Raw genomic sequence first — 13556 nt, forward strand, 5'->3', positions numbered from 1 at the left:
TGAGCCTTTTGAGGACTGGACATGGTTTTGCTTCTCTTTGTGTCCTCAGGGCTTAGCAAAGTACCTGGCACATAGTAGGCACTTAACAAATGTTTGTTGATTTGGCCAGAAGGAAACAGTCCTGAGAAATGGCAAAACATAGTCATGCTTCCCAGTCAACAGATGCATTCCTCCCCTTGACAGAGAGAAAACAAGGGCAAAGGGGACACTAATCAGACAAGGTAACTGTTTCAGCTGATTTCCTTTCCCTCTTTTCTTTGTTACAAGGGAGTGCTCCCTGGTGGGGGAGGGGATAAGAACCAGAAACGACTGTGATGTAAAAAAAAAACAAAAGGTATCAGTAAAATGATTTGTGTCCAGATTTATTGAACATTCATAGCATCCATTGCAATAAGAATCACTGATCTCTACTGAGTACAAGAGAACCAAGGAGGGGCACAGTTGATCAAAGCTCTGTCTGAACACACTTTTCCAACTCTCTCTGCTCCTGCCCTCTGCCTGGAGCTGCTGGGGAGGAGAAGGAAGAACAGGGCCTCCACCTAGGACTGGGACAGGGACAGGAAAGAAACAGGTTCATCTCCTTAGGTCCGGATGTGTAGCCACTGGGTAGTTGCTGCCACACCAGCTGCTGCAGTTCCCATCCCCAGCTGCAGTGTTAAGCCTCAGTTCCAGCTCCCAGGATGTTTCCCTTCTCCTCAGCCCACACCAGAAAGCTGGGGAGAAAGGAGGGGCCAGAAGAGCAAAATCCAACAGGGATTAGGAAACATCCAGCAAACACCTAGACTTGTTCACCAATCTTAGATCACTAAACAAAAGGGGAGCTGAATGCAGGTAATTTACCCTCGGAACAAACACAGACCCAGGAGCCAAGGGCAGGAAGTCTGAGAGGGAGGAATGCTCCCGGAGTTTGGGGAGGGGGAGTGGGGGTGAGCAGCTGATTAACACCAGAACCAGAAAATGTGGACAAGAATTGTTCTCTTACATATTCCATAAGTGCCCTCTGAGTGGTAAATAATTAATTTTAAATAAATAAATAAACAAGTAAGAGAGCCGGGCTCCTTTAAGTGAGTTTGGTTTAGGGGAAAGGGCACTGGTCTGGGGAGCTGGGTGCTCTGGGTCCTGGCCTTAGAACCGCCATAAATCAGGTGTTCATCCTTGGACAATCCTTGTCTCTCTAGGTTGACTTCCTCATTTTTGAATGAGCAAGTGGGACTAGATAGTGGCTAAGGGCCCTCTCAGCTCTCTCCTCTCTAACATCAATTATCCCTCCAGGAAGCTGGATGCTTCCCTAGGTAGCTATTGCTCAGATCTTAAGAAGTGCCCACCCCATCCACAGGAAGCAGAAGTTACCTAGGACAGAGAAAAAGAAACTTCCTCCTGCTTGGAGGAGTGTGCATGCTTTCTCAGGGGTATAACCCAAGGGCTCCTCCAACATTCTCCAGTGAGAGCCAGGGAAAGGAGCGCCTGGGTTACTCAATGTCAGCACCAGGCATTTCATTATGTCCGTACATCCCATCAGCACTCAGCATGAAGAATCAAAGATCCAGAGATGGAAAGGATTCTTAGAGCTTCTTTGCCTTCACTTTAGAAAGGAGAACACTGCAGCTCAGAAAGAGGTGGTGACTCACCCACAGTACCACAAGGAGTCACCAGCGGAGCCAAATGTTGGCTTCAAATCCAGCCAGGTCTCTGATTCTAAATTCAGTGCTCTTTCTGATGTCTGACTCTTCATGAATGAATTTGGGGTTTTCTTGGCAGAGATACTGGAGGGTTTGCCACTTCCTTTTCCAGCTCATTTTACAGATGAGGAAACCGAGGCAAACAAGGTTAACTGAATTGCCCAGGGTCACATAGTGGGAAAGTGTTTGAGACCAGATTTGAAGTCAGAAAGATGAGTCTTCCTGACTACAGGCCCAGCACTCTATCCACTTTGGACACCTAGCTGCCCCTTTTTACTCTACTACGCAATTATTTACAAGTTGTGATGGGAACATTCTCAAGTCTTCCCCTTCTTCCATCTTGTATCTACAACTAGCTTGTGGAGTAGCAAAGAACCCAAGGTCATATCTTCTATAGGCTCCAAGGTGCCAATTCTAGGGTTTGGTAACCCCCTCAAGAAAATGTGATAACAGACCAACAGGATATCTAGCATCTATCTGATCTGGATGAAAGGGAGCTGAATATAGTCAGAAACTCAATGGCTAGGGATTAAAAAAAAAACTACATGCAGATGCAGTTTTGTTACTTTTTTTTTCTTTTTAAATTAGGAAATAAAAATCTCCTGATTCCCTTCCATCTCTGTTTTCCAGTTTTATTCTGGGCCTTTACTCTTTATATAAAATGAGCAAGTTCATTTGATTAGCAGACCAAGTGCTGCATAATAAATATATTTGTTCTTTCCTAAGCCAAGTAACTTCAGCTCTGAATAGCATTAACAAGTATTTCATATACTCTAGTTTTTACTCCAATTCTATGCTTTTCCAAGAAAGAAGAGAAAGTTCCTCCCCCACCCCCATGGCTCACAATGTCCACAAGTTTTATATCAAAGTATATCACAGAATCCTAAAAAGATAATCAAATGTTAGCATGAGAAGGAACCTCAGTACAACTCCTAACAAGGCCTGAAGAGGTTATGACTTGTCCAGGAAGATTCCAGGTCTCCAGACTCATGATCCGAAGCATCCTCTAAACCACACTGTCTCCTATCCAATAAACTCAAGCCCAGGGCCTAGGAATAGTGGATTCACTCAACAGGCACCCATCCTTGGGTTAGGAAGAGTCTCTGCATTCAGTCGAATTTTCGGAAAGAAACTTCACACATCTGGCAGGGGGCTAAATGTGATGAGGGAGAAGGAGGGAGGAGGGGCTAAAAATTGAGAATCTCTTCACTCTGGCCTGATTATGAGCCCCACCCCACCCCCACCTTGGGGCCCAGGTCTCCCAGGGAAGAGGCTATTTCCTAGAATTGGGCTGAGTTCCTGATCCAATCCAATGGGAAGGTCTGGGTCTAAGAGCGACCAAGCTGAAAAGAGGAAAGAGCAGAACAATACCAAGAACACAGGGATGTGGAAGTGGGGGGGCCACCAGGGTCGACTGCACCTGATATCAACAGAAGAGCAAGAGGGCTGGAGAAGCTGAAAAGACAAAGTAGGTACACAGACATGTTAGTTGGGTGTCCCATGGTAGCAAACACAACTGAACCCCTCCCCAAAGGACCCTCCCCCAGGGCCTTACTTTCCCACGTTTTAAATACTTTGTCTCTTTTCCCACCCTCTAAAGTGAGGAAACAACCAGAAAGAGGAAACAAAAAAGGGGAACCCCCCTACACCTAGAGAGGAAACTAAAAGGGGAGCTCCCCACACCTAGAGAGGAAACAAAAAAGTGGAACCCCCACACCTAGAGTACAGTGACCTAGAACAGAACCACCCCTGCTTTCCAGTGTGCCTCCCTGCTCCCCTGATGCAGCAAGGCATTAAAATCGTTCTCTTCCTTTCATTCAAAACAACAAACATCATTAAGCAACTAACCCTATGCTAGGAATACAAAGGCAAAGACGAAAGAGTCCATGCTTATATTCGACCCTGAGAATACAACATGTTAATAAATAAGTACAAAGTTTGTACAAATTAATGCAAAGTAATTTTGCTAATAACGGGGGAGGGGAAGGAGTTGGGGAAGGGGAGGAAAGATCGTAAGAGATGGTGCCTGAGCTGCACTGGTGAAGAAGCCAAGGATTCTGGGGAGGTAAGGAGGAAGTGTATCCCAGATATGGAACATTTGTGGAAAGGAATGAAGGTGAGAGATGGGGAGTCAAGCACAGAACAGGTAGCAGGCCAGTTTGATTGGAAAAGAGAGTGTGTTATGGGGAACTGATATGGAATAATCCTGGTAAGGTAGGTGGGAGCTAGGTTACCAGGCTGAGGCTTTTGTATATTTATCCTTGAGGCAATTGGTAGCCACAAAGGTACTTATGCTGGAGGTCACCTGATCATATCTGTGTTTTAAAAATTTCTACTTGACCAACAAGTGGAGGATGAATTGGAAAGGAAAGAATAGTGGCATGAAGCCCAATCAGGAGGCTGAACATTAGTTCAGGAGAAGTCACAATGACCTGAAACAGGACGGCAACAAGAGGGGAGAGAAGGGGATGCAAAAGGTTTCCCCGCTTGGGAGCCGCCGACTCTGTCGAGCTGTCTGTTACCCCTCCTCTCCTCAAATGTTCCCAGAGTGCTTTGTCTAGACCTCTAAAATCCACATGCATGTCATATCCCCATTAGACTGTGAGCTCCTTAAGGAGAGGGGTGGTGCTATTCTTCTTCTTCCTGCCCTCATCACACAGTACCTTGTACACATGTTTGGTGAACTGAGGTACCTAGAATGGAGTCTCAGGAAGTCTCCGAAGGCAGGGGCTCACGCAGGGGTGTGCTGGAAGCAGCTCGCACAAGCTTTCAAGAGCAAGTATAAATGAAAGCATTTATACTTCAGAAATCAGCACATGACACAAACCACAGCTTGATTTCTTTTGTTGGTTGTTTAAAATTAAGAAAAGTAATGGCGAAAATGTTAATAACGCAGAACATTAAACTTAAAAGTGTGTCCTGCTTATCAGAGAGCCAGTTTACCAACACATCCCTGGATACCTCATGCCTACTCTAGACAATACAGACTTGTAAGCTCTGCCAAGGGTTGGATACTGGGAGGCCCCTTTGGAGGTGGCCATTAGGGATTACCTGAGGCCCACTCTGCTGATATGGGAAAGACTCTGCATTACTCCCCACCACTTATACCACTTTCTATCTCCCGTACCTCCCAAACCTACACCTCTAGCTTGCTAGAGGCATCTGTTACTAAGCTCGATTAAGGCTAAAATTTTTGCTGACCTTGCAATGAAGTGACCCAAATGAAATGTTTCTATAACATCTCCCTCTGAGTTACAGAATTATCATAAGAGGTCCATGAATCCCAATGCACACCAAGCACTGCCATTTTGAGTTTTCTTTAGCTCCAACAAAATGTGCAGTGTGAATGTAATTACCATCATGCAGAGCATATCTGATAAATTTTTTGATGGTTTAAAAAAATAAGGTTCTCATACTCAAAAAACAATGGGAATCAGTGCCCTGGGAGTGTCTCCTACAAAAGGGTCTTCCTCACCCATAAAAGACCAGTGTTTTAGGGGTGTGGAAAAAGGAAAAAGGGTCTCCATTGCCTACCGTGGTACCTGGGACTGGTCATGGCGGCTGCTCACTCCCACAGGAATCGGACATACCAGATGGTCTCATTCTTCAGCTGGGGCCCAAACAGAGGATTCAGCTGGGCCAGGATGGCAATCAGCCAGCTACCAGAAGCAAAGACAAGAGGAGGAGTTTGAAAGGAGTAGGAACCCTACCTGAACCTCAGACAAATGCGTTTATCTAATATGATCATTTTTCCATGCAAAGAGTGTGCTGCTGCTTTCCTGTCAATCATTAGGGCTTGGGTTTGAGTTGCTTTTTTCCCCAATAATGAGACTGGGTTATAGGGAACCAAGTACTGTGTACCCCGTCTGCCCTAGGACTAAGCACATGTGTTTATGTGATAGCTAGCCAGGGTTATAGGCACAGCCCTGATCAGGGAAATCTCCAGCACCATCCTTCTTTCTCCAAGTCTACAGAAAAGGGAGAGCTATCGTTTCTCTATCACCAGTAGCTGGCCTATCACCACCCTGGTTCAGCTGAACCCTCTATTTGTAGCCCAGCTGAAGCATATAATTACAGAGCTTTAAAGACCATCTAGTCCAGTACTCTCGTTTTACAATTAAAGAAAGTGAGACCCCCGGAAAAGAAGAGGTTTACATAAGCTTCCTTCATTTTTGTCTTTGTATCTCCAGAAACTAGCACAGTGCTTGGCACATAGAAGGCACTTACTGGTGAACGAGTGCTTGTCCAGTGACACACGATCAGTTAGTGGCAGAGCTGAGCCTAGGGCCTGATTCAGTTAGCAAGTTCAGTTTCCAGGGCTCTAGTCAGTAAGTTCAGTTTTGTATTTAGATCCCAGAAGATCCTCAAGAAATACTAAGTCATTTGGGCTATTAGGATCATTTGGTTAATGTGAAGTCATGGGTTTGTTAGCCATGCAAGGGGAACAGTGATTTATGGATATAGGCTGTGCCTATAACCCTGGCTAGCTATCACATAAACACATGTGCTTAGTCCTAGGGCAGATGGGGTACACAGTACTTGGAGATGATGATGATGGAGATGATGGAGGTGATGATGATGATGATCATAGAGATGGAGATCATAGAGATGGAGATGATGGAGATGGAGATGATGGAGATGATGATGGAGATGATGGAGGTGATGATGATGATGATAGAGATGATGATGACGACAGTAATAGGTAACATTATATAGTGCTTTAAGATTTGCAAGGTGCTTTACAAATACTACCTGATTTTTATTGTCACATCAACCCTGGGAGGTAGCGGCTATTATTATTATTATTTTCATTTTACAGATGGAGAAATCGGGGCTATAAGAGGTTAAGCGACTTGCCCAGGGTTACATGACTGGTAAGCGTTTGACGCTGGATATGAATTCAAACCTTCCTTGACTCCAGGCCCTGTGCTTTATACACTTCAACACCTAGCTGCCTCAGATCAACTGACTTGTTTGGGGTCACACAGCTAACAAATAGGAGGGAGAGAACAAACACACACACACAGGTCTTCTGACCTGGAGTCCAGGGTTTTTTCCTCTATACCAAAATGCCCGCCTAATAGGAGATAGGACAGAATTATCATTGTCAGAGAGGTGATAAACCAGGTAAGATGGATAGACTCAGATTGGTTATTTTGAAACCATGGACAAGAGCACCTCTACCCCCAGCGAAATCAACTCTCAGCCCCCAAAGTTTTCCTTAACAATCAGACAAAGGAATGGGCCTCTTCCCATCTCTTTTTTTAAATTCTTTTTTTTTTTGGACTCAAACACTAGCACACAAATACCAAATAGAGAAAAGAAAAAAAAGTAACATAAGCTTAAATATTGAAACTTCAATACAAAAGAAAAAAGCATGTCATGTGCATAGCAGAACATAAGAAAGGATTCAAAATATGTAGCAATAAATTTTCGTTTCAAGAAAGCCTATATGATAAATACTACACATTGTGTTGAAAGTCCATCTTTGCCTTCTTGTAAGTTTTCTTTTGTTCTCTGCTACATACTTTTTACTTTGTTCTTTTTCCCCCTTCATCCCCCGACCCCAAAAGCTATGATTAAGTGTGAATATATTTATATACAGATATCTTCCCATCTCTTTCATGAGGCAGGATATCAATAGTCATCAGTGTCTCCATTAATCACACCTGTCCCTCCTTCCTTCTCCCAGCTGTATCTGTTTTGTATAACTCTTATGTTCTGGATAAACTTGTGCACAAAATGAATATTTGTAAATCAGATAACTTCCCCACTCACTTCCATTTTCATGTCAAGGCCTCTTTACTTTTCACTTTGGGCTGCTCCTTACCAAAAGCAAGGAAAACATCTAGTTAGCACCCCCTCCCCTTGCCTGCACATTTAAGGGTGCTTTCCTCAAGGGAACAAAATAACAACCACAATGACATCTGGCATGTAGATCCCACTTTAAGACGGCTTATCTCTTCTGATCAACCCTGGAACGGAGGGAAGATGCTATCACTATTATTCCATTTTGCAGATGGGGAAACTGAAGCCAAGTGGCAAAGTGTATAAAGTGCTGGGCCTGGAGTCAGAAAGACCCAAGTTCAAATCCCACCTCAGACACTTACTAGCTGTATAAACGAAGGCAAGTCACTTAACCTTAAGTCTACCTCAGTTTCCTCAACTGTAAAATGGAGGTAATAATAATACTGTATACCGTGCAGGTTTGTTGTGAGAATCAAATGAGATAGTATTTGTATACAGCTTAGCACATAGTAGGTGCAATATAAATGCTAGCAATTGTTATTAGAAGGTCAAATGCTTTATCCACAACAACTCATGGGAAGTGGCAAAATCTAGACAAGAATTCAGGTCTCCTAATCCATTGCTGTCCATTGTTATTTTCACCGTATCATTCAATATATCATAACATAGCCCATCAAGGCTCTTCAAAGAAAAGGAGATTTCCTGAGTGGCCACAGTGCAGTTGTGTCCTGTTGTAATATTAATTAAGTTGGGACATTTTTACTGTTTTAGAAAGCTAAATTAATTAAATGTCTTTGATTGAGCCTTACTAGGTACAAAGCCCCAGGCCCAAACCCCTGATTACTAGGTGCTAAGCCCATGTGGGTGTGAAGCCCTCAGGGCCCTAAGGGGAGTTGCTAAGAGCAGAGCCAATAGTAGGCGCCTAAGTTCTAGTTGCTCAGATGATGTTTGATGATGTCGAAAGACTGTATAAAAAAAGAGAACAGAGTTGTCTGCTTGAAGTTCTCATTCCTGGAGGAATGTTGGTGTGGGACTTTGGGCAGCTACAATAAGAACCTCCTGGCTCATCAACTCAGATGTTGATGGTTTCTTGGTAACTATGAATTGTGATCTGGTCTGTTTATATTGTGTATGCTTGTAACTTGTTTGTATTTGCTCTGAAGTTCAGGGTGCTGGCTTTTCCTCCTGAACTAAGTGAAGGATATTTGTATGTTGGATTAAAGTAAGATTGTTAACTCCTTAACATTCCTTAGTAAAGCAGATCAAAAGAATTTGTGCTGGCAGCGTTCTTGTTGTTGGGCTTGTGTTGGTCTTTTACCCCCACAACAGCTGCTAGCCGAATTGTTGCAACACCTATCTCAGACATGTACCCGCTATGCTACCCTAGGTAAGTCACTGTGGTATTAATGTGATCAAAGATCTTCCCCACCCATTCAATAGGCCTCAGGTAGGGCTAGGTGGGAAAGCTTGATAATATCTGTTTGTAAGTAGGCCTAAAGCCTCTACTTACTAGGCACTAAGCTGATTTGGGGTGAAGCCCTCAGGGCCCTAAGGGGAGTTGCTAAGACCAATGGTATGTGCACTGAGTTCTAGTCAATCATGAATTCAGCCAATCAGAGACCTGAGTTCTAGCCAGTCAGATGGCGACTGTATATAAGGCGAGCCCAGAGTGTGAGAGAACCAGAATTGAACACGAACAGAATGGAAGAGAACACAGGCAAGCAGACAGTTAGGACTCGTGAATGATTATTTACAAGAAGGCCCTAGCAGCGGGGAAGGTTACAGGATGACTCAGTTCCTTGCTACAATACTGTGTTATAATCTCCTTGTTGCTACATTGAGGTGAGTTTACTGGTTTTGGAATATAATTACTTCTATACTGAATTGGGGTTACTGGTCTTGGTATTTTATCCCCTGGAGTCTAAATAAATGTTATACTTCCTCTGCCTTCTACATGGAGAGTTTTTCATACTTTGCGATTCCGAACCATTCAGGCATGTTCATGGTCAACCTCGAGGTCATGAATCTTGCCTTACTGATACAGTCACTTAACCTCTGTCAGCCTCAGTTTTCTCATCTGTAAAATGGGGATATTAATAGCACCTGCACCACAGGTTTATTGTGAGAATTAAATGAGATATAGATATATAGATATAGATACATATATATGTAGATAGATAGATAGATACATATATATATATATGTGTGTGTGTGTAAAGCCCTCTGCCAACCTTAAAGCGATATTTATAAATGTTGGCTATCACGTCATGGGCAGGCAGGTGGCATAGTGGGTAGTGTGCTGGACTTGAAGTCACAAAGAACAAACTTCAAATCACGCCTCAAGTACTTACAAGCTAAGGGACCCTGGGAAAATCACTTAGCTTCTCTTTGCCTCAGTTCCTTCATTTGGAAGATGGGGATCATAATAGCACAAGGTTGTTACGAGGACCAAATGATATAATATATGTAATCACTGCAAATTTTAAAGAACTTTTATGATTAAGCCTTATCCTTATTAGCTGTTTATTGTTATTGTCATACCATATTAAGTTCCTGTGTCCTGTGAATGTGGGGAACCACTGACCAAGAGAGATTACAGCTACGGGGTGGACATTCTTGCTTTATACATATCCTATTTTAAATCATTTGGAGCAGTAATTCATAGTGTCCCCTTGTTTAAATTCAAATCTGAGCAGAAGTAGTTGCAGGAGAACAGGGACAAGAGGAACAGTCTAGGCTTGGGTAGGCTGAGTGCCCAGTGGTAGCCAGCCCTTTGGGAAGCTGTACTGTGCAAATATATATATCAGAGAGGGATTAAGGCAATCATTTTCTGGGTTGATGGCTCAAATAGAGTAGCACCAGAAAGACAACTCATATTGAACTCCCTTGTTGGATAATTAATATAATAACACACTGCCTTTCAGTAGGCTTAAAGCAGCCAATTTGGGTCGATGCTACTACTACAATCTTTCCCGTGTTTCAAGCTATACCTACAAATTATCAACCTGCAGACAATCAAGGCATCACAAAACAAATGGAAAGAACACTTTTTGTAATGCAAATTTATCTATTTTTAAGTTAAATTGTCATGTATTGGGTTTTCTCAAAGCAGTGAACCTACTCTACATCATCTCAGAGAACCATGGAATTTCCGTGTTAGAGGAGCCTAGTGGACATCTAGTCCAATCCTTTCCCAAACAAAAAATCCTCCCCTACACCACACCTAGCAAATTGTCATCCAGACGTCACCTCCTTAGGTGAACCAGTGCAATATTTATAATGTTTTAAATGCTCAACAGAAGCAGAAGGCAAGTTGGGCAAAGTTGAGGATGTGGGGAAGGGCAGATCAGGAAAATAATTTCGGAGCGTGGACTTCCTGGAGAGTTACTTACAAAAGGTAACAGCAGACAGCAGTGGTGACCAACATGGTGATGATTACCCTGCAATGAGAAAGACAAGAGGTTAGGGTGGACAAAGACAGGTCTAGGATCCATTTAGGGAGGGCATTTGAGTCCCTTGGCTCCAGCCTCTTCCCCCACTGCAGGCCAGCAATCAGCAGGGCTCCTGGAAACAGCAGAAGTAGTTCAGAGATGTCCAAAGGAAGACTTAAAGCTGATAGGATTCGTAAACCTGTAGAAAGTCAGAGTCAGCTCTAGAGCTCAAAATATAAAGAGAAAAGGGCCATGGAAATAAGAGGCTCAGTAGGAGACCAGAAGATATGTAAGGAAATGGGGAGAGCAGAAGAGACATACGAAATGCAATGCAAAATCCCAACCAGCTACTTTTCATGTACACATGGAACAGAAGAGAAAGGCCCTTAAAATACACCAAAAGGGATTTTAGTCGTATCAGAGAAAAAACTTCAGGTCAGTCAGTCAATAAACATTTATTAAGTGCCTCCTGTGTGCCAGGGACCACACTGAGAGATTCCAGACAGTATTGGTAATTTGACCCTGAAATAGGTTACAATGAACTGGGGAATCATCCACTTCATAGGAAATTAGTTCACAAAGAGTTTTTCCAACAACCCTGTGAAAAAGGGAGGATAGGTATTAAAGATGAGGAAACTGAAGCCCTGAGAGTGTTAGCTTCTTCAAGGTAGGCAGAGTATAATTTTTCATTTTTTTATCCCATATGATTAGCATGGTGCCTTGCACAGTCACTTGATTGGTGTTTGTCAAATTGAAATGACTCACCCAAGGTCATACAGCTAGTAAATTAATGGCAAAGCCATTCTCCATTATACTATGCTGCCTAAGAGGAGAGTCTCAATGGAGTCCTGTGTGTCTGGTCAGAGGTTAGAGGTGGATTTGCCCGGTAGCCTGGAGTCATTCTCTTTATCCAGCTCCCCACCTATCCAGTAAAGTCATTTTACAGAGATATGGTTCATTCAGACTGCTTGTTCTCTTAAATCTTACTGCAGTGACAGTCCCCATCAAGGAGTTAGCAACTGATATATCGGCTGTGTGACCCTGGGCAAGTCACTTAACCAACCCTCTTTGCCTCAGTTTCCTCATCTGTAAAATGAGAAGGAAAAGGCAAACCACTCCAGTACTTTTGCCAAGAAAACTCCAAATGGGGTCATGAAGAGTGTGGACTCACAACTGAAACGACACAACAACAAAAATTTTCTCTCCTAGGTCTGGCATCGTCTAATTAAACTCTAAGCTCCTATGGGGCACGTTATCCTGTCTCTCAACTCAACACACAGTTATCAATCGTTTACTGGGTGCAGAGCACAATATTAGGCGCTGAGAAGTTAACTACAAACGCTCGATAAGGCACGGTATGGTACCTGCCTTCGGTAAGCTTACGGAAAAAAAACAGCTGCTTCTTTGCCATCCATCCCCACAGTTGGTGGGGCAGGGATGGAGGCGCGGCACGAATTCAATGAATATTTACTGACTGAATTAATCAGTGGTTGGAGTGAATATATAATGCGGTGGTGGGGGAGGTGAAGGGAAAAGAATGGTGGGGGAGGGGGGATCGGCTTTAATGCAGGGAAGAGGGCCAAGGGCAAGTGAAAAGATGATCTGGTGATTGGCAGGTAAGAGCAGGGATAACGCTTAACAGCACTAGAGACAAGGAAGGGGAACCAGGTACCAATCTGGGACTCTCGAGGGTTCGGGGGCTTCTCTTACCCGCGATTGGGCCCCTTGGGCACGAACCAGGGTCCGGCAATACCGATAAGGCCCCAGAAGGTGGTGAAGATAATCACGGGGACAGCGAAGGAATGGGCTGTCATGGCCGGCGCGGGCAGGGACGTTCGGACCACCAGATGGAATGTTCGAGGCGGGTTAGAAGGTTGGGGACCCGGGATGGAACGCGCACAGCCGCGGGGAAAGGCTCGGGAGCGGAACCCCAACCGCAGCGTCGGATTTCTCTGCCTTTGATTGAGCACCCAGATTTAAGAAACCAGAGAGCCCAGGATGTGGAAGCATGCGCAGTAACCTCCCTCCGCCTCGGGCTGGGAGGAGGCCAGGAGGTTTTTAGGACCCAGGTGGGATTCGCGAGGTTGGTCCGTTCTTCCCCAAATGCACCAGTTTCCCAAGGCAAAGCTGGCAAGGGCGGAGCAAAGAACCCTGGTTAGAGATTGCTTAAACAGTGGGGTGGGGTTAAGGGGAACCAGGTGAGAAGAAAGAAAGAAGAATAAAAACAATCTGCCTGGATTCTGATTCTTCTTCTCCAAATATGATGAAATTATCTCACTTTTTCTATCTTCTCACAGAAATCACGGGATATTATACCTGGAAGCCGCCTCAAACATCGACTCGGACGTCTTCATTTTGCACACGAGGAAACTGAGGCCAGAGAGATAAAATGACTTGCCCACCGTTGCACAGCCCGTAAGTAGAAAGAGCGCCAGATTTGGAATCAGAAGATCGACTCCCAGTTCTGCTACTTTGTGTGACCTTGGGCAAGATTATTTCACCTCTCTAGGTCTCAATTTCTTCATCTGTAGAATGAATGCGTTGGACAAGATTCCGTGATCCTGTGATAAGTGATAGACTTGGCAACTGAAGCCAGGTCTTCTGCCAGCCAGTCTCGTGCTCTCTCCGATGCACCAAGTTCTCTGTCAGGGTGCCATTTCAAAATTAATCAACAAATACAAAATTTACTAAGCGCCTA

The 13556-nt window shown here is 44.0% G+C and overlaps 1 protein-coding gene across 3 annotated transcripts; it reads right to left on the minus strand.

The window, feature by feature from the left end:
* Nucleotides 1–337: 337 nt before the first annotated feature.
* On the minus strand, nucleotides 338–12980 carry ATP6V0E2 (ATPase H+ transporting V0 subunit e2). Of its 3 annotated transcripts, XR_005010489.1 has the most exons (5): nucleotides 12569–12880; nucleotides 10820–10867; nucleotides 5214–5338; nucleotides 3051–3134; nucleotides 338–713 (listed from the first exon to the last, which is right to left on the minus strand). XR_005010489.1 is itself a non-coding variant. In XM_036760458.1 (4 exons), exons 1-3 carry the CDS (start codon nucleotides 12670–12672, stop codon nucleotides 5245–5247), a joined length of 246 nt encoding a protein of 81 aa, XP_036616353.1. In that variant the 5' UTR covers nucleotides 12673–12980; the 3' UTR covers nucleotides 338–3134; nucleotides 5214–5244. The 3 variants fall into 3 exon arrangements, 2 of the variants coding, with proteins under 2 accessions (XP_036616353.1, XP_036616354.1); XM_036760458.1 differs by having other exon boundaries at nucleotides 338–3134; nucleotides 12569–12980; XM_036760459.1 differs by lacking the exon at nucleotides 338–713 and having other exon boundaries at nucleotides 1880–3134; nucleotides 5222–5338; nucleotides 12569–12883.
* Nucleotides 12981–13556: the final 576 nt, after the last annotated feature.

Source organism: Trichosurus vulpecula, chromosome 5, assembly GCF_011100635.1.
Source record: "Trichosurus vulpecula isolate mTriVul1 chromosome 5, mTriVul1.pri, whole genome shotgun sequence".
Lineage (NCBI taxonomy): Eukaryota > Metazoa > Chordata > Mammalia > Diprotodontia > Phalangeridae > Trichosurus > Trichosurus vulpecula.

Bases quoted from the DNA above. Each gene is read 5' to 3' on its own strand.
- ATP6V0E2 (XM_036760458.1), bottom strand. From the start codon at position 12,672: ATGACAGCCCATTCCTTCGCTGTCCCCGTGATTATCTTCACCACCTTC. The intron at 10,868-12,568 runs GTAAGAGAAGCC...TTCTCATTGCAG, and splicing joins CCCAAGGGGCCCAATCGCGG to GGTAATCATCACCATGTTGG. The intron at 5,339-10,819 runs GTAAGTAACTCT...TGCTTCTGGTAG, and splicing joins GCTGTCTGCTGTTACCTTTT to CTGGCTGATTGCCATCCTGG.